Consider the following 23575-nt stretch of genomic DNA (forward strand, 5'->3'; position numbering starts at 1 on the left):
TTTACTTGCTTGTTTGTAATAGAGAATGATTTAGCCTATAGCTAATACAGATCAGAGTTAGTGATAACCAGTCTGACTTTGCCAGGGTACTTGGATAATTCCATTAGAAGCATGTAATTCAAACCTTTTTAACTGATTACGTTAGATAAGCAGACATCAGAAAGATTTTAGATACGATCTTTAAAAATTATGCTACCTTGATACAGTATCAATGATGTCATTAAGATTGCAAACTGTTGTTTTTTAACAATATATTTATATTTATATAATCTGCTTTCTTTAGATGCAGATGTTAAATCAAGCTCAAAATGTGGATCTCAAACAATTTGTTTTTACACCTAAATCTTTGTTGCCGGCATTGCCAAGGTACTGATTAGTATAAGTAACAAAAAAGAAATCTGTCTTATTTCAGATAGTATGTTAAATTGTAACAACTAAAAACTGTTTTCTGAATAAAATTATCTTGCAACTTTCTGCAAGTGTTTTACTGACATGTCACTGCTTTTATTTTTTTATAGGTCTAGCAATAAACAGGCATCTTCATCACCTTCAGTGGACCAGCTAGATAACATTAATAGCTTAGCAGTGTCTCAGAAACAACTGCAATCTTGGAATTATGGAAAAAATAGTAAGTCATTGCTAATGTTTGAAATTATGATTTTTCACTGTTTTAGTTTGAATATGCTTGTAAACAGAAACTTGCTGAAATCACTACAGCAACCAGTATAGCAATATAGAACACTGAATGTATAGGGAAATATAGTAGCCTTAATTGGCTTTCTTTCTGGTATCAGTAAGAATTTCTAATGTAGACCTAAGCATCTAAATGTACCTTTAAATAAAACAGTAATGACTACCTCAAATATATGAGGGTCCAAACCTATAAATACTTCCTGAAAGGTATGACTGTAACTTATTGCTGCTGAAACCACTTACAATACAAGAGGTATTTTACCCCTGTCTATATGTTTTCTTCTTTTCCTTTTCTACTGGAAGAAGTTAGTGAAATAGGAGCTTTTGTTTGGTAGTTGACAAAATGTGACCATTCAGTAACTGAGTTCATAACTAGTAAAACATCTCTACCTGAAAAAAAATTTCCTCTTCTACTGGAAAGGCCACAAATATTTTCACATTTGGTGTTAAATGATCAGTTGTCATTATCAGTATGTAACTACGATGTTTTCCTCACTGCATGCCTTTTGCCATTGTATTTGGTGACAATAGATTGATGTGAATCAGGTTTTCATTAATTTGGCTAATAAGTAGCAACTCCAACGTTTAGATTATACTCAGACATACAAGAAACACTGTGCTGAAATGAATTGAAATGTTTTTAGTTCATACTGCCTTAAGTATTGGTAGCTATACTGTATAATTTCATTTTTACTTAATATTTTGACGATGGGATTGTAATCCTGTTCCTTTAAATTAATGCTTCATATGTTCCTGCCATACTAATTTACCTGCGTAGTTGTTATCTAGTCTTAAGATGGAAAACTGTTGCATAGGCATATAATCAGTTGGTGGGGGAGGCAGGCAGTTAGTGTATGATACGATTGTGTTAAAAGAATAAAGTCATGGGAAGACAGATGGATATTCCAGTATAGCTATAGTCTATGCTTAAGAACATCTTGAGGCAAATCGTACAGGATCAAGGGGATATAGTAGATTTTGCTGACTAAAAACCATCTCGATTGAATAGTAGCAGAAGAGGTAATCTCAGCCATATTGATTGGGCCAGCTGCATTTTTAAAGTGCATCAAAAATAGTTCTAATGAAGTAAGGTCTCAGTTCATATGATTTTTATAGGGTTAACTGGATCTATAATATGGTATCTTTCCATTCCATACAAAAAATTGTAGGTAATTAAGAGTATACTGTGCAATTGTAGTAACCCTAGCCTATAATTATTTAAAGCCTGTGTGTCTGTGCAATAATGGACTGTGCTGACTGTGCACATCCAAAATGACAACAGTAGTGCCTTCCTGGTGTTGCCAGTGTCAGTGGAACAGGATTTTTGATTTGAGCCTGTCCTGCTCCCCCTCTGTTGAAAGGGAGACTTGGATCAGGGTTTCTCAGGCTTATTAGGGCCATGACAACAGAATGAAGATTCCAGCACTGTCTGATGCTGGAAGGTAGTATGGCAGAAGAGATGAAAAAAATTAGCAGAGAGATTGGATTGGTGATTAAAAGAGAGAATACAAAAAACAAAGGGGAAAAAGAGTAAGAGAGGAAACAGGAGGGTGATCTTTGCACCAGAATAAAGGTATTTTAAAACATTAACTATCACATTTTAATTAAGAATATTAACAACAATGCTTGAAAACATGTCTGTCATGGCTAGTTCTTAGGCATTAGATGTATGGGAGGAAGACAGCATTCAGAGTGTTTTGGAAAACTGGAGAGAAGAAAGGGCTGAATTAAAAGTATTAAATTTGGAATCAAACTACTACTCACAAAGGGAAAGAATGAAAGTGCAGTGATTTTTGTACAATCTACATGGAGGATAACTTTTCTGAAAATAACGCTGAGGAGAAAGTGCATATATGACAATCCTCCTTTTCAAGAGACTGAACAACTGGTTGTAAAATATAGAAAAGTTTTTGTTGTACTTGTGCGTTACAAATGTATTACGGCTTTCTCTTGGAAATACTCAGTTTTTGTGAGTGAGAATAGTCAAGAGACAATGGCATAAGAAAAAAATCTTAAAAATCTTTAATGCATAACCTGACTGATACAGATAAAACCAAATTGTTTTTCAGATGCTTTGGATGTGGATCTTGAACTGAGAGATGATGTTTGGGATGATATTGATGATGAAAAATTAGTATTTGCTAGCAACTTTGCCAGTAGAGAATTAGGTAAGGTTATTTTTTAAAAATTCATTGTTTGCTACATACAAATTATTTTACAGGCTACTATTTGAGAATAACTTATTAAAGTATACAATGAATAGAACTACCTGAAATTTTTTCGTTAATTGACTTGACTGCCAGGTTTATTACTCTACCTTGAATGTCACCTATAGTGAGACAAATCGAATATGGAAGAGAGAGTTGAGAAAGTCATAATTAAAAAAAAATTCTGGATGGTCTGCAACTGCATATTTGTTAATTTATCTGACTGCTCATCTCTGCATATCTTTACATTAGCCCAATACCCACAGAAGAAATATTTCAAGTGTTAAGACTTTTCAGTAATTTTCAAACTGTTATTTATCAGATTATGTAAATTATTTACAAGGGGGGTTGGCTGTTTTGTGACTCCGTTTTTCAAACTTTCATTCTTATATGGAACATGGAAATATCTGCCTTCAAATTCCAGATGAGTGTGAACCACTTTGCCAATATACAAGAAGCAAAGCCACAAAGGACACTTCAAAAGAGTAAGCATTACATAATTTATTACAATTTCATTCAGTTAAAAATATTGGCTGTATTTCATATGTATCTGTATAATTAAATGTATAGGAGGTCGTTCCCTCATAAAAGTGAGCAAAATTTCATCTTTTAAAAGGTATGAATTGTTGAATAATTTGAAATTTTTTTTTATTTAAGTGTGGAGGGAAATAAATAGAAAATCTTGAACTGAAAAGTAAATAATTTTGCACTTCTGTAAAAATACTTAAATTATTCAACTTGATATTTTCAGTTCACGCGCATTACAGGATGAGACCAATATCCAGAACTCATTTGTTCCTGTGGTTAAGAGCACATCAAAAGCGAATTTATCTGTACAGAGTGGAAATACAAATATGGTGAGTAAAAGTATTTTGATAACAGAACTTCCTATAACTAGAGTATTTCATGTGTAAATATATTTACCATATCTGAGTTATGAATCAGTTTCTGAACTGAGTTTCTGAACCTTTCTGTGTTGTCCAAACATGCATGCATCCTGTGTTCAGTGTGATATTCATGATAGAAAGAACTAGGATTTGGATTTAGTTTATATAGCATGACTTATAGCAAATAAGCAATACATAGCAAAACTATTTACTCAATTTGATTGTGATTCTGCAAGTCATACAGTATATAATTATGTTTGTCATGTGCTTGGTCTGTGTCAAATACCATAATATCAATATACATATCTGTACTACGTACTACAACAATCTGGCAATTTCTCTTTTGATTAGTTATTTTAACCATATACACTTTTTAACATTTACATTGCAGTTCAGTTGTCAAGAAAAAAAGTATTCAAATCCTTCACAAGAGCTGCAACACGTACAGTGTTCTTCAATCTCAGAAATAATTTCACACTCTTCTAAATTCACTAGGAAAGAGGATTTTTTTATTTTCACAAAAGATCAGGAAAAAGAAGTGGATCCCAGGTAATAAGTTGTGCATGTATTTCTGTTACCTCAATGTTCTAGTGCTTAGTTCTTCATGGAACACAGACCTTCAGGCAATGTGTTAATTTATAAACTCATTTTAAAAAGATGAATTTTCACAATAATAGTAGCAATTCACTTTTCTTAGAAAGGAAAATACTTTAAAATTATTTTGCTTGTCTTTATCTTTTGACTATACTTTGTATAGTGTTCCTGATTTCATAGGTTTTGATGTACTATACCTAATTTTTTTTTTATTTGCTTAATCTTCATTAGATATCTTCTTGATGATGAAATCAATGATGTCAAGCCCTTTCTTGGAATATTTGATGGCATTTTGTAAAACATAAAAAAATACATTGTAATTGCTCAGGAAAAAAGTTACAGTCATTTTTACAGAGTGAGGCCTTCAAATACAATTAAGAGAATTTGATTTCTGTTGTATACTTATTTACCAATAGCTGGATTGCTGTATAGAGTAGATAATAACAAAATTTATGTCTAATTTATGGAATTCTAGGTATATTATCTTATTTTCAAAAGTACTTAAATATTGCAAAGAAAAATGTTGGAAAGTGTCAAAGGAGAATAGTTCTCAAACTGAGGGTGTTCTTATAAAAATCACATAAGGGGAAGTAAGCTGTTTATTACATGCCCTACTCACAGGTACTCTTTAAATGAATGAAAGACTCTTTCTTCAGAAATTTCTTAATGCTTTTTGGCTTTGTCTTTGGTTTCTCTAATGCTGAATTTTTCATAGCACTGATTCTGTAAAATAATTGGATTTACAAGTAAAAGTAATAGAATGGTAAGTTATGCTAGCCTATATTCCTTTTGACAGTGCTATCAACTTGTTAATAAAAAAGTGCAACTTCCTTCAAGCAAATGAATTTCCAGACTCTCAACAAACCAGTTGTAAAATGTCTATAAACAATATTCTATAGTTGTGTTCTGGCACTTTGACACCTGAGGTCATAAAATGGGTATTTATGCATCCTACTACAGATTTAGGCAACCAAGCATTGGATTTGGATACCTTTCAAACACCTTGTCTAGTGTTTGAACAGTAGACCTTGCAAGTTCAGTAGTTAGAAAAATACATGATGCTGCCTAAAACCCAAGAAAATGTTTATTTTTGCTGTTAATTATTCAAAATGTGTGGAATTAAAATGTTAAAATCACATGTGGAACCTTAGCTGTCCGTTCTTGCAACATTGTTGTGGTGCAACCAAATGCAGCCATGTCTTGCTGCGCTACCTGGTGGTTTTTTTCTCAGCTAATAACATTTTACTTGACTGCAGTGTTTCCTTACACTTTTCATTTTTTGGTATAACTCTTTCTCCATGTTAAAGAATGGCCTAGCACAAGCAGCCTCAACACTCACCATTAGATATGTTTTTGACTGTGCAAATTCCAGCAGGCCCAGGCTTATAACTCACTTTGCTGTACCTCAAATATTTCGTTACATCTAGAAGTTAGTAGTATGTCAGATCTCTTTTTGTCTCCTTTTTTTTTTTTTTAAATTAAACTTCCAAACTGAGGTAACTCAGAATTACTATACTACTGCTATGTTTAGCCCAGCAGTTCTAGCCATGTACATCTTAGTCACTTCCCAGTTCTGTGTCAGGGTGAGATTTAAGACTCTACGAGATTCTACAAGTCTTAAATCTCTCAAGCGACATTTAAGATTTGGCAGTCTGCCAAATGTCATTTTAGGTGCCTTAGAGAATCTTCCCTCAGCTCCACCTACCTTGCCAGAAGAGCATGGGTCTCCCACATGGACATATTCCAGGTCCTCTAGGGTGTCTAAAATGGTACTTAATGCTGATGTTTAAGCACCTGACTCTCTCCCTGATGTGTGAAATACATGCAAAAAAATTTCCAATTTTTACATAGCATTCTTTAATTGCCTTTGTATCATGTCTTTCCCTGGGATTTTAGCTTGCAACAACTAATTGAGCTGTTCCTCAGTTCCTTAAAGTTTGACAAAAGCTTTTGCACAGCAACACAAAGCTGAGCTTCAAACATGGAAAATAGGAGAGGGAGGAAACAATATAGTCTTGTGATTATATCATTTGTATAATCTTATGATTATACAAATTATATAACTTGCAACTTTCCAAAACCTCACTCGTGCTGGTTGCTCAGGCCTTGCCTGCAAACCAGGGATGCTTCTGATGGCAGGTCCTGCACTTTTTCCTGCTAGTCTGCATGATGCTCCTTCTGAAGGTTCTGAACTGTGAGGTAGCGACTGTAGTGGAAGCTGATTGTGGTTAGGTCTTCATAAAAATGAATAAGGTAAGCTTCTGTTTATTTCTCTGTACTAAGGAAGTATCTTTTCAAGATGTTTTTGGCCCCACTTCTACACTTAAGGTGTATTTCCATTTTTCTGTGAAATATTTTGGTAGCTTATATAATGTTTAGGAAGTAATTGACATATTGCCATTTTTGCTTCATTGTTTTGTATAGTCTAAATATAACCATTTGGTTTTAGTTAGTTTATAGGAGTAGGTTCATATTTAGACTATTGCTTCAAAGAAAATTATCCTTGCAGGCAGGTATTTTCTTTTCCTCTTAGTTTTTCCCAGTGCAGGAGTTCAGTAGTTGTTCTTGCATTTCTTCAAGATTCAGGCTGATACTGATTTCAAATTTTCTGACACTATATTCAGATTTTTTCCTTCTGATTTTTACAAGGCTTTGACTTCCAATTTGATCCATATGATAATATATGGATAACATATGCATTTCAGTACTTTCAGTACACATAACATATGCACATGATAACAAATGCATTTCAGTACTTTCAAGACTATTCAGAGTACTTTGCAGATGGCTTATAAGATTGCTTCCTGTCTCTGTTTTTCACAAGAACTCAGCATCCTATATCATCCTTGGAAAATTACAAGATTGTGCTATTGCTGATGACAGCATTTCACAGATTTCAGAATATAAATCTTTCAATACTGCAATGTCTCTACAGTAATATTGAACCTCTGGTTCAAAAACATTTTTCTAGAGAGAAGTGCTTTATTTGTCATTGTTGTTTTGCTTCATTTATTTATATTAGCTCTATGACTCTTTAAAATCTAAATCACTTTCAGAAAACCAATTTGGAAGTACTTATATGCTGAAGTGTTCTCTATTTCAGGAGAAAGAATGACTTTTCATATGGTAGCATTTGTTATGTTCCATTTTTCAAATCATAATAATTGAAAGATCAAAAGTGATAACCATGGTGGGTCTCTATGGCAGTAATTAATTGCAGATACACAGTGACTATACTTCAAGAAAAATACAAGCAGAAGGAGCAAACTGACTGCAGAATTAGAAAAACCTAGTCAAATCTGATTTTTTTTTTTAATTAAAATTCCTAACTGATGTAACTCAGAATTATTATACTACTGCTACATGTAGACCAGCAGTTCTAGACATGTACTTCCTAGTCACATCCCAGTTCTGTGTCTGGTAGACACAGGTAAGACACAGTAAATCCCAGATAAGATTTAAGAATGCAGAGTTTACCTCCTGTCCATCACCATCTTCTGATTTCCATGGAAATTGTATGGCTCCCAGGCAGGAACAGTGGTGTTTCTCCACAGATTCTTTATATGAATGACCAGGGGACCAAAATCCCAGTCATGCCCCAAAAGGTAAGGATAGACATAGCTATGAAGAGCTGTAATTTTAGTCATTTAACAGAATCATCTTAAGTGATAAACCTAATTTACCTGGACTCCCTGTGTAGTCACTGGAAAGAGGCAGACACTGACAAAAGATGATTCAGATTGTAAGTGGGCTGAACTGCTCTCTGATGGAACTCGCCAAATTACCTATGATGAAAGTGACCACATAGTTAGCATGGGGAAGCTGATGTGCTCTGAATTTGCAGCCAGGCTCACTGCATATTGCCTTTCTTGTGCACGTGAGACGTCTGAGTTTTTATCCATGTAAGGATCCAACTTTTCTAAGTTGAATAGTCTTACTTCTGTGCAGCAAAAGATGGCTGTGCTCCACTAATGTTGCTGCATGCAACTTCCTTTCGAGTGCTGCCCAGATAAAACAGACTAATTAAGTTCAATAGGATAACGTCATACAATTTCATTAAGCTACAACCAATAAGTAAAATACAGACTAAAATACATTAAAACATTGTTGAAGTCTGAAAGGATCCTTGTTTTTAATTCTGTATAGTGGTGTAACATTAAATGAGTGGCTTCAGTTTGAGTCAGTGGGATTGTATAAGTAATTTTGGGGGGCTACAGCAGAATGCCACAGACTTTAGTCTGGGGATGATTCTATAAAATTTACATTATAAAAATGCTGTTTCCCATAATGGAGTAGTGAAAGAAAATTCAATGTGACAAGAAGTCAGATTTTACTATCGTACTTATCTGATTCTCTGTAATAAAATACATGCTCATACCTGCTTTTAATTTAACTTCAACTTCCTTATATGCATCCTTGTCCTATCACATATATTGGTTTCAAAATATAAACTGAGGTCTGTGCCTGAAGAAAATGCAATATGCATTCAAAAACCATGATCTTAAAAAAAATGTTAGCAGAAAAGTAAGTATAGTGTTTAAACACATTGCCAGACGGGTTTGTGTGTAAGGTGTGCTTACGGCATATTGAATACTGTAAATGTATTGTGACATCATGTTAATTGTATGCAGCATGTCTCATGATCATTTTAATTATGTAGACTTTATTCATGTATTTGAAGACTTTAATGGGTTAAACATTACAGTATTTTTTTAAATAATAATGGCAGTTGCAACAAGTCAGACTCTTCGTTATTTGAGTGTGTTTTTACTTAGATACACCTTCACAGAATAGTTAAGTGAGGTATAAAAGTTGGCACTCTTAAAGGCAGTCAGCATAATGATAAAGGGTGAATAGAAGTCACCATATGAACCAAAAAAAAGTTAAAATCAGTCATTTTGTAGAGCACAAGTGAACCCCTCTCTAAGGCATCATTATGAGAGACAATCAGTGATATCTCTTCTACGAGAAAGGGTATCTTGCATTACCTTTTTGTCACCCCTTCTGCTTTTTATGTAGAAGCAGGAGAGCAAGTATCATGTCAATTGTTTTACTGGCTGAATCTTTAAATGATATCCCTGAAGTGAGATCCATGAATGCCTGTGTTTTTTCTAGCTCCTTTGCTTAACAAGGAAATGGGAAAGGAGATACTAGTCAGGGTAAAATTCACTTCCTGCAGAGGACTGACAACATGTTGAATTTATTGAAGGCTTACATGAGAATGAACTGAGGCACATACAGTGTGCTGATAGTTTACAGTGATGAAGTTCAGCTTGACTGAAAAAAATCAGATAGAAAAAAGGCAGCGGTTTATTGGCTGCCACTGTTCAGCTAAGGGCCACCCTGCTTGAGCCATGTTTCTGTATTTGTTCTTTAAACCTGTATGAGATAAAATTGTGTCTGTCCAAGCCCTGGCTTTTCTCGCAGTGTTGTAACTCTTGATCTCTATATGCTCTCAACAGGTATTTCAGGTGGAGTGGGCTGGGGTAAGGACTGCATCTTCCTACGACATGGGAGCCCTTGCCCGTTGGCCTCCTGTCTTTCTCTAAGAGGTGCTGATCACTGTTGCTCTTCCCTGTGGTTGTGAAGTGACTGGAAAAGCTGTGCTACGGTTCACTTGCAGTCCTGCACTGCGCGTCCTGCTTTTAACAAGAGGTCCCAACCCAGACAGTTTATACCCGTTAGGGAGAGTTGTTTCCCAATTCGCTTTAGTATGCTACACTAAAACTCTTTCATTCTAGTCTTGCGGGATGTGCTTTGAGTGTTCCTTCTAGGGTGATTAAGTGGATTGTTTATGTGTGCCAGGACTTGAGGGGCACATCTGATTGGTGACGTGTCAAAATGTTACACATTTTGCAGAAATGTAGTAGATTATACCGGGTGGACATACTTGGTATAAAGAAGGTGTATGTTCTTTCAATATAATAAAAGTGCCTTGACACAATAGCAAGGTATTTCTTCCCATGAAAGAACATACACCTTCTTTATACAAAGTATGTCCACCCGGTATAATCTACTACATGGAGCTAGCATGTAATGATGATACAGACTGTCCTTTTGATTGAAGCTACATGGCATTGTCTACATTTTAGATAGCTGAGCATAGGGGAGAATGCAAAACATTTTATTTTGAAGGCTGTAAGGATATTTTGTTTATATAAATGAAACAATGTTTCTTTTGTAACTGTGAAACTTCCTATTAAAGGATTCCTATAACTTTCAAAATAAAAAGATACTTGTAACTGTAAATGGCTATGATATATTTGCTGCTCCCCCACCCACTCAGAGGCAAAACCTATTTACGAGGCTTTATTAAGTGCAAATAAATCCCATGGCTTCAGCACAGGAGAAACAGCTGCAGAATATAGTCTGATTTGCATATAAATTACATGTTTTCTGCTCAGAAAAGAATATTGAAAAATACATATTTCTACAGTGAAAACCTGATAGTCACACATATTAAGGTTAGCTTGTGTAACTTTTTTTAAGATGCTGCATGTTGATACCTGATCACACTTCCAGCTAGATTCAGACTCTATCAGTAGTGCCCACTATGAAATTGTGAACTACTTCTTTTGAGCCAATTAAGCTATCATTTGTAGAAATAGATTCCCAAACATTTATCTCAACAATTTAAACACTTAAAAGTGCTCAGAATATTTATCAATACAAGTGAACAACTCCAAACTTGGCACTTTCTTTATCTTCAGTACTGTGAATCTGTGATGTGAGAGAATTCCTATTGTTTTGGTAAGATAGAAAAAGTCCTGCTAACTTGCTGTACTCACTTTGATAAATGGTAGGATACAGTTAAAGCAGACACAGGAAACTATCTGGGACAGTACAAGTAATATCCCTCAGGTTATCTTTAATAGAAAAGTTCATGTTCCTAAAATCTCTGCCACCACTGACCAACTGAAATGCCTGGCCAAAACAAAAAACAAGTGTTTCAGAGCTAAAACTACGTATGCCATTTTATCCCAGTTGTTCCAGCTAACTGCACAAATTCTCTAAAACATGGTATTTATTTCAGTAGAAGTCTAACTCCAGATTATGTAGTAGTCATCTAGTTGTATTCAGCATGGCTTTGGCACCAATACTTATACAGAGCTTAGGCACCAGCAAAGCCAAGCTCTGCAGAATAAACCCCTACCCCTCCCCGGCAAGCTGGCAGAGCTCTCACAGATCCTTGAGGAGTACCCTTGGGAAGTCAGCTAGCGTGAGAGAAAGGGAATACAGGGTTCCAGTCAACTAGCCACTTCCTTCCCTGAAAAGCTGTGACTCTGACTTTGCAATGGAGTGTTCATTTACTGACAGCCTCCTGCTGCTGCTGAGATATATCCTAACATGAAGATGTTGGAGAGCCAGGCAGTAAAGGGTTTGGAAGAGACCCGCCAAACCTTGGTTTTCAAATCTCTGCTTGGCAAAGGCCTTACTGAGCTGAATGCCATTGCCAGAAGCGATACGTTGTCTATTCAGAGATTGATTTGCCATAGTGAATTGTCATTAGTCTGAATGCCTGTTTGAGAGGCTTGGTACTGTTTAGTAAAGGAAAAGTGAAAGTAGTGCTGTCTAGAAACTCAGATGTGCAGGTTAGAACTTCCTTTTTAGCAATTTCTTTCAGTTTATAAAGGCTGTTAATTTACCTCAGTGAAAATGAGGCAGCAGAGTTTCTTACTAGGATTCTGACTTTTTTTTTTGGTTGTGGTATAATATTTTAGCTGTTGTAGTCCTGACTTGTTAGGTTACTGGGCACAGGAAATAAACTTGTTTTATCCCAGAGCTCCATTCTTGTGTCTTACATATTATGCCTAGAGGAGATTTTTCTGCCTAGCTGGGAATTTCTACTCAAATTATAGTCACCCAGCAGCTGGATCATTAACATTTTCAGTATCTCCTCAATTACAAAGATTTTAGTCTCTGAGGCCAGTTGGGTGGTTTCTAAAAATTGTACTAATAGGTGTAAAAGGAGCATTTATCAAAGCACCAACACATTATCAAGTAATTTTATTTCAAAAGTACGGCAGTAGAAGTGGTTAAGAAAGTGTGGGCCATGAAACAAATCTGTTTAATTTTGTGATATATCACAGAGATGCATTTCAGAGACTGGAGGCTTGCTTGGTGAGGAAAATAACCTGTATTAGGAAGATGAGAGGTGCAAGTGGATCCTCTCCCTCCCTCCCTGTCTCCTGGGTGTGATTGTCTCAGGCAACCATATTAGCAGAAGCTTAGATGCATTCTTAGCTTCAGGAACAGATTTACTGAAGTGACAGTGCATACTGAGGCTGATAGTAATAAAATGGCCAGTGCGTTCTGGAAGAAAATAAAGTTGGCAGCTTGGAATGGTGGAAAACAGCTTCAGATAAGCATGTGGTTCAATTGAAATTAGTGTCTGTCCATAGACTTTACAGCAGCCAATAAGAACTGCTCTTTCAGTTCAAGCAGTTAATAATATCTCAGCAATGTAGCTTAAGGGATACAATTTTCAAAATTATTGTAGTGTGGGACCGATAAATTTCAGCACAAAGAAGGCAGTTTTCCATATAATTTATTTTAGATTTCCATCTAGGGTATGTTCTGACACTCCACATGAAAGTCAAATTGTCCATGTAAAATGGTTTTCAGGTGATAAGTTGACCCCTGGGGTTTTAGTAAAATAATAGATTCAGAATTCTATCTGACTCTCCAATCTATAAAAGCTAGTTATCAGCTGTTTGAAGGATTTGATAAGAAGGAGGGGGAAAAAAAAAGAGCTTTTGTATAGTGACATTTTTCTCATTAATGGGGACAATGTTAGAATCACAAACTCCTCCTGGATTTGGTAGTAAATACTCTGCTGACATGTGTTTTGGGAGGTGGTTGTTCTGTGTGAGAAGTGTATGTGTCTAATCCTCTGTGATATGCATATGGAACAAGGAATATTTCTAATAGACACGTACAGCCCTTGAAAAGCAGGGCGTTTACTGTGCCACCATCTGGCCATCATTTTTAAATGCACTCTATCACCAGAGCCTACCTCTGCAGAAGTTTTGCCAGAGAATGACTGTCTTATGGTGCCTAGAGAAACACTAGAATAACAACTTAAACATTTTTCCTGCCAGTGTTCTTCAGTAGTTAAATGCAGTGCAAAGCAAACTGTAACCTGAAAAGAAACAAGGTAATTACTTTAAGTTCTTGTCTGAACACTCTTACAGGACCTGCTGTAATTTTTTTTCTAGTTTTGTTGTTTTAATTGTATTTTCTTGAGAATACTTATGGGCAGTTCCTTGTGTACCATGTGGTTTCACTGTCAGTTTAAGCAGATCCAAAGCTGGGTAGAGGCTTTGTTGCATTTTGTTTTAGTAGATGCACATACCTGCATGTATATGCGTATGAAATGCGGCACTAGTAAGTACCAGGGGGGAAAGGTGACAGCAATATAGCACTAGTCATAGTGACAGTAGAAGAAGCTTGCCTAATAAAATGCTAAAAGCATGTTTATGTTTAGTGCAGTTGAGTGTCCCTTTGAATTCTGAGCAAAGAAAATACCTCCTACTTTTTAAAAACAACTGTGCTCAAAAAACTTGACTTTTCTACAGTCTATGTAAACAAAAAGGATAGTCTCAAAGGAAAACCCAAGTCCCTCTTCAATTGTTCTTCATGGTAACCACTGTTCTGGATTTTCCCTCCTTGTGTCTGATGAGCATTTAGCTCACTGCAGAAGTACTGCCTGTTACACTCTGTTGCCAGGACTTCTGCACAGCATGAAGAAGGCTGCAAGAAGGGTGCCTGTTTGCTTCTTGTGTTCTGGGTTACTGGGGGAAGAGACAGATGCCTCCTTCTCTCAGAGGAACTAAGCAGTGCACAGGGGTGGGGACATCTGGCACTCCCAAGTCGGGTAGAGAAGGGAAATGCATTGAGCCAAGATCTTGTAAGCAGTGTCATGGGGGAGCTGGGACTTTGCTGGCGGGACAGCACCAAGCTTTAGAAGTGATAGGAGGAAGGAGGCTTCCCTAGAGCAGGCTGAGTGGTGTCTGTGATGCTCTGTGAACCATTTGGAAATTTTCAGATTGTAAGTAAGACTGGAAAGATTCACCCTGCAGTGACACAATGGGGAGATGAGTTTTCAAGCTTTTCTATTTAAACTAGCTCTCCAACAGATCAGGCTTCTCATGATTTAAAGACTAATTCCGTCCTACCTTTCTAATTACACCTGCTCTTAGAAATCTTGCTTCTGTGGGTGTGCTTATTCAGAAGGAAAAGCTTCTACCTAAAGACAATTGCTAATTCAGGGTCCCTTTGGATAGTGTCAAAAAGAGCTAACTACTCTTAATCCTTGCCTTTTTCTGGTTTTGGTTGGTTGGTTTTAGCTTTACAGAGATAATTGGGTGCTGGTCCTGCAAATGGGTAAGTTGTAACAGATAAGGGACAGGCCCGTTCGCTCACTTGAGTGAACTCCTGCTCACTCAGGTATATATGAGCTCTACCGAGGTCTGCTGGAGTGTGCTCAAAAGCAAAGTGGCTGTCACGTTCTTAAAATGCTTTTCTTCTGGAAGAACAGATATGAGCACTGGAAGAATATATAAGTAACTCTGACTTCTGCTATTGATTGCATTTAATCTGCATTAACGCTTTCCAAAGTAGCTATATATTCTCTTTCGGGTTGTTTGTCACTCTGAGGCTGATCTTAAAATGTGTCATCCAGTTTCAAGGTTTCAGGTGTTAGCACTGAAACATTTACCTACCCATCGAGGTACTTACCAAAACATTTGTATTTGTGGTCCCAGTTAATTGTAGGCCACACCTTTTGCTTACTTGAAGCCCTGTGAGAAATTGTTTCCTTGCCTGGGATGGGATAATGCACAGAAGGAAGCAATGTACTTTATCTGTATTCCTGCATACCCTTTATATGTTCTGAAAGTGCTAGGCTGATGAAGTGCTGGGCTAGTCAGGTGTCATAGCTGTGTAAGTGTTCATGGAACAAACTGTGACTGCAGTCATAGGTAGAGCTGGTGTCAGACGTATTCAAAGAAATTCAAATTTAAGAAATTCAATCTTAATAACATCAAAAGTGTTATTAAGCAGACATCGTTATTACAGCACCGGACGCATGGGGGTATCTCCTCCTAACATGCGTGCCTCGTGTTACCAGCATCTGAATTATATAGAGTACATACATTCATATGCATTGCAATTGTTAGCATATTCATGACATTTCCGAGAAATGTTTAACATGCTCGAATGTCCCTGATGCATGCGCTGTTAAATGAGTCGGTGGTCCTCTGGTGGGTTTTTGCAGTACTTGGTCCCCTTAACTTGTCTGTCCTCCAGAGGAACTCTTTTCTTGTCTGACAACTTGCTTAGCTTGTATTTTAACATTGTACTGGTTTGTATCAGTTGCTGCCAGTTACTTGGTTAAGATAAAAGAAGTTGTCCACAGTAGTTTATCTTATACAATCCTCGCATACAAAAGGAAACTTAGAAAACCACATTTGGTTGATTTTTACATGTTAAAACCTTCTTCCTTGTCTGAGACCTTTGTTTCACGTGGAAACATCATGCTGCAGGCCTGCAAGGAGAGTCCCAGGGCTCTGGATCAGGGAAGGCATACGGAGCAGCCATGTGTCCCAGCATCAACCTCGGAGCAGCTTATTGTGGAACAAGGACAACAATCCATTCCCACAGCCGGGTAAGATTACTACAGAAGCCTCTCATAGATGTGTTTTTATTAAAAAGTCCCTCCCATAACTTTTAACATGGGAGTGGGGCATCTGGCCCAAGACTTTTAATTCAGTTCATCTTGTAACTAAAAGAAAGGGAGGAAAAAATACTGGACAAAGTATTGCCTCTTGAGAGGCACAGCTTTGGGAACCATCTGCTGCTTACATGAAGCACTCAGGCTTATGAAGCAACGTAGGCCTGTCAAGTTGGGGACATTCCTCACCTTCATTGCCTGTATCTTGCCCTGTCTCTCCTATGGAAAAACGTGCAGATGCCATGTTTTCTACAGCTACGTGAGGTTGTGCTGACTGGCCAGACATTTTTCGAAGTTAGCACTGGAACGTGCTTGTGAAGGCATGGGAACCTAACCAGTAATGAAAGTACTGAGAGTGTAATTCTGTGTTAAGCATGTCCTGGCAGAAAAGCTTGTTGATGCTGCTGAGCTCTGCTCCTGCCCTGTGCCACCCAGCTGTTGTGTCAATCCAGTTGTTCTGTAGGGTGGCTGTGTGAAACTGGTTAAAACAAATGTGTGAGTAATCTCCACGAACCACACCCCCCTTTTGAGAAGCTTGTCTCTTATTTCTTGGCAGTGCTGTTACTGCTAGAAAAGAGCGCGTGTGTGCAAAGAGCAAAGCAGACTAAAATGTTCTCTTCCATGGTTTTATTTCACTCAGCCTTAAATTGGAAAATAGCCTTTGTTTCATGTATATGACAAGTGAACTACATAACATTAATAGAAGAGAGAACCTAAATCCTGCTTGGAATTGCCATTGGCAGCTATTAATGTATTTTCAATTTTTTTCTTTGTAGCTTAGTAGTAACTCGCCAAGATGTAGTTCTGCTTGTTAGCTTTAGAGGAGGTTGAAAGTGCTTGGGCTGCTCCAAGATTTCATCCCAGCTTCACAGCCTTACACGTTGCCTTGAAACTGTGCTGGGTTTTGTATCTCTAGCGAAAGAGCTGAGAACAGAGCAGCATTAAATGTGCATTTCCAGTTGCTATGTGGATGGAATGGGAAATGAGCTCTTTGCCACCAAGTGGAATCGGCAGTATAATTTCAAGTACTGGCTAACATCTGCAAACATCTGTGCCTTCCCACAGACTGTGACAAGAGATTTCGGAACATACTTCTTTAAAAAGGCCATCGAGGAATACAACCCCCAGGATGCACCGCACACTAAGTGTTTTAATATGGCTTTCCAATAGGCCTCATAGCAGACATTTCCCGTTCTTAATTACGCTGACAAGCGCCGCCCCGAGGCACATTGAGGAATCGCCCATCTGCCCTGCAAAAACAGTACGCGGAAACGAGCCACCCTTCATTGCGCGAGGCTGCGCGCTTCCCTTCCCGCATACAGACGGGTGCTCAGAGCCGCTGCCGAGCTGAAGGCCGCCCGGCAGCCCGCTCCCTGCACTCGGGTACAGCGTCCCGGCGCCGGCCACACCGCGGGGGCCCGGGCCCGGGCCCGGGGGCGCCGGGCCGGCGGCACAGTCACCCGCCGCCTTGGGCGGGCTGGCGGGGCGGTCTCCCCCCGTACCCCGCCCCCGGTGTCGGCTGGCCGGGCCCGGCGCAGGCCGCTCGGCGGCGGCGGGTGCGCTGGCGCTGCGCGCCGTTTCCTTGAGACCCCTCCCCCCCTCCCCCCCCCGCTTTCTCGCGGCCGTCGCCATGGAGACGGGCGGGCCCGGCCCGGCGCTCGGCGGGCGGGGCTCGGGGCGGCCGGCCGGTGCGGGGCGGCAGCCATCTTCGCCGCCGCCTGCCCACGCGTCGTGGGCCCGGAGTGGGCTGTATTGCCTCAGTCCCGCTGCGGGGTTAAATTACCCGATGGCACTCTCGTGATACCGTGCCCTCCACCTTGGTGTTAGTAGCACCGGGTGCAAGGTGAGTTTGAGGCATTGCAAAGCTTATGTTGTAACCGAACTACGGTGTGTTTTTCTGTATTTATCCAAAGACCTCGCAAGTCACCTCAGCGTGAGCCGGCAGAGCTCTCGGTGGGAAGGGCTGCCATGGAGACCTGCCGGCACGGACCCTGGGCCGCTATTGCTGCCCTCTGAGGGACCTGCTGGCTGGGCACACAGCTGGCCTGAGGTTTTTCTGGACTTGAAAGAGATGGCCCTAATTAGTGAACACTTGTACAAAAATGCAATTTAAAAGCAAAGGTGCCGACTATACCACAGCACAGCAAGAGCTGTAATTTTAAATGGGGGAAAGTAACAATATGGCCACATACTGTAGATTTGAAATCTATTTTAACAAAATCGATTAAATCATTAAACAAGGGACTGATATGCTGCAGAGGGAAGGTTAACATACCATCCTCTCAGAATTCTTTCAGACAAGAGAGTCGTGTGACCCACCTCAGAGCTGGAGTTCCATGATGAGTCTTTTGCTTTGTCATTCTCGCTGATCGGGTGCAAACTGAGCCAGACAGGCGGGAGGGCCACCATTTTGTCACCTCCTTTTCCAGCCACTGCGTTACACTCACTGCTGCTGCATAGAGCCATCTTTGTGTGCGTTTCCTCTGCGCAGAGCCCATCTGTGCGTCTGCCTGCCCCCAGCCAGGCGATCATAACCTTTATCGTGTGGAAAAAAAAAAAGGAAAAGTGCCTTTTCTTTAATGCAGAAATAGGTTATGAGATTTTTTTTTTTCCCTCAGAATTATTACCTCCTGAAAAAGAAACTGCATGCCCAAACCAGCCATTGGGCTGACCTCCCTTCCCTACATGTGTGGCCCCAGTTGCATGCCAGTGGGGGAAGGGAGAAGTGGTAAGACTGCTTTGCTCTGCTCTGTCCTGTCTGGACCTTGCTGGGCTTGGCTCTGTGGCTGGGGACCGAATGGCCGGTGGTGACTCTCAGCCTGGGGAAAGCTTGGGTGTGCCTGCCATTGCAGGGTGCTGCACACAGACCCTTCCCTATGGGAGAGCTGTGTCAGCACGTGGACTGGTATCTATCTTCACATCCCCTTTCAGAGTTCATAAGATGTTAACTTTGGAAAGGGAGGTCCCCCTTGTGTATTTATGTCAGTGATTTTGGGTTTTAAGCTATTCATGCATGAAAAATGACTGTAGGAACTGTATACTCCCATGTGTGAATAATGACTACATGGGAACACAGATTACAGCAGTTTTGCACTGAGACTGCTGCAGTTTACATGCTCTCTTTGGGAACGTTAGGAACCGTTTTTAAATGCTGGTGCATGTTAATGCATTGATTTCAATCAGTCTTTTTTTGTCCCTTTTGGATTTGTTCAACTTACCAGCTAGCGTGTCTCATGTTTGCTCTAAGATATGCCTAGCAAATTAGGCAAATTAAAGAATGCATGCAAAAATATGGTGCTATGCACGTGTATCAGGTTTGTTATTTATTAATAGGCTCCAATTTCCATATGATTGCCTACTTTTTGGGTTTTTTTACTTTGGCTCAATGGATAGTTTATGCCACTTACATGTAGTTTAACAGCGTTGAAATCTGTTTTTGCTTTTCTTATGCATAAAGACATGGATTCTGTTTCAGGTTTTAATTAAACTCTATACTGACTTTAAAGATTCTATTGTCCCATTCATTTAAATAGGATTTTTGTTAGATCTTTAACAAGACCTCAGTGGGGTAATAAATCTAAGGAATTGTCCTTATTAGGAGTAGATTATCCTCAAGAGATGGAAAGTCACAGAAGTAACTAAAACCATTTGTGGAGACTGAACGAAGGCTTTTTCTTCCTAAACATTAAACAGACTTGCGAATGACTTGCTTGGGCACTGAAATTAAATTAAATGATATTTTGTTTATTTTTCCACATTTTCAGTGTAGGCTATTTGCATTTAACTTAAACTTTGAGTTTCATTGAGCAAAATTCACTCCTGGGTAAGGATCCTTACTTTCAGTATACAGGCTGTAAATGAAACTCACTATATACTGCAATTTCTTTTGTTAGTAACCTTTGCAACACTTGTAATTTATAGGCCCCACTGACCTAACGAGTGTATTCTTAGTTCATCGTATTTGCCCCAGTAGATGAGGCCTGGCTGAAGAATTAGTCTTGCGTTTTGTCCCACACCCCAGCCAAGTTGAAGAACTGCAGAGTATGCAGCAGCGTGTAGTTTCTCCAAAGATCTCCTCAGATGCTGGACTAAAAGCACAACTTCTTAGAGAAAACTTGCTACAAAACCAAGAGTTTTGCCCGAGTTTGGCGTGCACATGTTTACATACTGCTAGGAGCTGAAAGGGGATTTGACGCTAATGGTTCTTTTTGTTTTAGATGTTTGCATCATTTGAGGGCATTCTCCATTTTGCAGGTGCTCAGGCCTTGTTTTGTTTCGGGTTTTAATCATAGGTTGGCTTCTGATGGGACATGGCCTCCTTTCACACACAGTCAAATCCTGAATTTCTGCCGTTAAGTTTAATTCCCAACTTTGTTATGCACATTGCAGTGCAATTTTTTTTTTAAGCATCGAGTTACTTGGAAGCGCCCTTCTGTGGTGCCAAGTTCGAGACACGCACTTCCAGGTTTCACTAAGTTCTACCCAGAAACCACCAGGCAAAGGCAGAGATGTTGCTCGGGGACCTCCGCACAGTCCGGCGCGCTGTGAGACAGGCGGGTTTTTCCACCGGCTCCAGTTCCTGCGCTGACTGAGCTCTGCCCTCTGCAGAGCACGCTGCAGGAAGCTGGGCTCCAGGGACACAGCCGCACGTGACCCACCCGCGTCCGCCTCCACCGGGAAGGAGCCCACAGCCCTGCTCAGCAGATGAAGACAAACCCTTCTTGGTTGCTGCAGCTGCACCAGCTCTCAGCCGCCAGGTATTTAATGTCTTGAAGCTCTCCTGTCTGTGGGCTCCTCTGTCCCTGTCCTGCAGGCCAGCGTCTCTGTAGAGCCAGGTGTTGTCAGCCTCCAGTCTGCTTCTGCTCCCCACATGGTACTCTGCTATGATTGTCTATTAGGAGACTTCACCTCAACCCTTCTTGTCTTCTAAGTGGCACTGTAGCGATACTTTGGGGCAGAATAAATCATAGTAGAGGAACATAGCTCATAAATATTAATTTCTGATTAGGCGTTTGCTGCATATTGTAGGCAAAATTGCAGATTTTGAGCCTTCGTGTCCTGCTTTCTATATCACTCAGATGGCAAAGATTTTGGCATGGTAGGTCACGGAGGTAGAAAATCTGGTGCAAAGGGAGGTAATGTAGTTCTTCAGCATCGAGGCTTCTCTGCGCCCTTATGGGAAACTCAGAAAAACAGAAGGTGCTGACAGCAGATAAGTCACCTGGTTGCTGCTCTGCTTTTGGCATAAAGCCAGGGGAAAGTGGGGGGGAGGAAATGCACACCCTGGCTTTTAGGCTCAGATTGCAACTCTTCCTTCCTCCCGGTGCCGTGCACATTCATTGAGTGGCAAACCTAGGCTGAGTCCTGCTGCTGATTTAACTTTTAGTATGACTCGGTGCACGAGATTATGAAGCGGCTGAGAATTCTCAGCCTTTGCGACGGATTCTGGGAGAATGAAGAGATTTTCCATCCTGTGTTGTGTGGTAATTAGACCCGATTTAGGCAATGCCATATCAGACAAAATCCATAGGGCACAGTTTTGCTCTGGATCCCATTGGCATGTGGGATTTTCCCTCCGTTTTCTCCATCATCAGGGCCAGGAGCTAATCTGTTCTTGGCTCTGCAAGGTGAGATCAAGAGGCCCAGCTCTGCATCTTGCCAAGAGATACGTCTCTTCCTTCTTCCCTCCACCCCCGTTTCTGGGCATGTATGATGTAGTCAGGCAAGTGCTGGGGCTCTGTGCCTGCAATATGAAGGTGACAATGTGTATGTGAGAAATGCAGGGCTGGCTAAATGGACTTCCACTGCTTGCTGATGTGCATGATCTGGCAATTAAAAGGATCCCTTCTTGCCTTGCACTCTGAAGGAATGCGTGTTTACCAATGCCAAGTATATCCCACAGCATCACATGTGCCTAGATGCTGTTTGCACGTTGGCCATGTGGTGAGGCAGCAGTGTTCTCCCCTGTTGGTAGCAATCTCCCTAGAGGGGGAGCGGGCTGCACGGAAGGTCAGGGGCGTACCTGTGCATCACAAGCGCGAAAAGCTGCCCTCTTTCTGCCCTGAGGCACAAACCTGCTTTCAGTCTGTGAAGCACAGCAGAAAAACTGGGTTCCGACAGTGGTAGGTATCCCTGAGTATGTGCAAGATGAAGGTGGTGTGTGGGTGTAAGAAATCCAGTTTGCCTCTCATCATGAGTAGGGGAGGTTTGGGTGGGAAAGTAATGGGAATGCTAAATGATTGCTGCTAACACCAAGATAACAGCAAATCTCATCTATATTAATGTTCAACTTTTGAGACTGGATTGAATCGTACTTTATTAAAGAAGGTAGGAAGCCTAGAAATAGCTCTTTAATCTTCAACTGGAAAACAATTTTGCAGTCGATTATCTTAGGAATGCAATAATCAAACACAGTAATAACTGATGTTAAACCTACTTTGAATATTATTTAAAGTACTTCTCAGATGGAAACAAATGTCGGTAGGATGGTGTCAGGTTCACTTGGACGTCTGCTTTGCTTGTGCAGTTGCCCACACGAGGAAGAGAGGTTGATCAGCATGTATTTTCTGGCTATATGATTCTTTGGGAACTATCATAGGCTAAAAAGTCATTGTGTGATTCATAGATACTTCCGTTCGCTATTTGTTCCAATAAAAGGCTGTTGGAACTGTATCAGTGTTATTTTATAAGCACGGCTCTGCCCATGAGGACTTCACCACGATGGGTACCCAGCGTCCCACATCTTCAGGAATCTTCAAGGTTAGAGAGAAGACCTGTTAGTCAATCTCTCCCCCTTACTGCTGAACTGTTCCCCGTAGCACATTTTTGATCTCCCCTGGTCGATCTGCGCCTGATAGCATGTGTCCTGTTGATCCCTTCACTTTAATGCTCTCCTGTTTTTCCCAAATGTTACCATGTTTTCTTTCTCCTTCCTGTGTTTTTCATCTTTTTGCCCATTCGTATAGTGCATCTGCTCTCCCTGTTGTTTTCAGCTTCTAATTTAATACCACTGGTGAATTTCTCAGTCTCTCTGCAGATCATTAAAAAGAGGCTATGTGGGACTGCTTGTAAAAGAAAACTCTGCGTTCCCAAGATAGGTTATGGAGAGGTGTGTGTCAGTACTCTTTGTTTTGGAACTTTTGGCTTTGTTTAGTTCTTTAACAGATGCAAAATGATTTCTGGATCTCTTGTTTCGGTGTGAGAATACAAGGAACACAAATGCAAAAGTTGCAGGACTTGAAAGGACCTGTGCAGCCCTAGGGAAAGGGCAGTTTTCCATGTAAGCAAAACAAAAAAAACAAATGAACAAAATCCCAGCCCAGCCACAAAACCAGTCTGTCCCCAGCCTGTGGGCAGGTGGGGGAAACCCTTTCCTCCTTCCCGCTCTCTGTACAGTCTGTTTCAACCCACCATTGTGCTCAGTGGCTGGAGAGTTGTCAGAAATGGATGTGTGCCCGAAA

The 23575-nt window shown here is 40.1% G+C and overlaps 1 protein-coding gene across 1 annotated transcript in view; it reads left to right on the forward strand.

Annotated features, from left to right (window-relative positions):
- The window catches only part of HFM1 (helicase for meiosis 1), a gene marked incomplete at both ends in the record, with an annotated part of 49207 nt that extends 31922 nt beyond the window's left edge, over positions 1-17285 (forward strand). Inside the window, 5 exon segments of the mRNA XM_082002762.1 lie at positions 284-366; positions 519-628; positions 2763-2861; positions 15758-16049; positions 17075-17285. Coding sequence (XP_081858888.1) covers positions 284-366; positions 519-628; positions 2763-2861; positions 15758-16049; positions 17075-17285 — 795 coding nt within the window.
- Positions 17286-23575: the final 6290 nt, after the last annotated feature.

Source organism: Phaethon aethereus (genome assembly GCF_964289735.1).
Source record: "Phaethon aethereus genome assembly, chromosome: 8".
NCBI lineage: Eukaryota > Metazoa > Chordata > Aves > Phaethontiformes > Phaethontidae > Phaethon > Phaethon aethereus.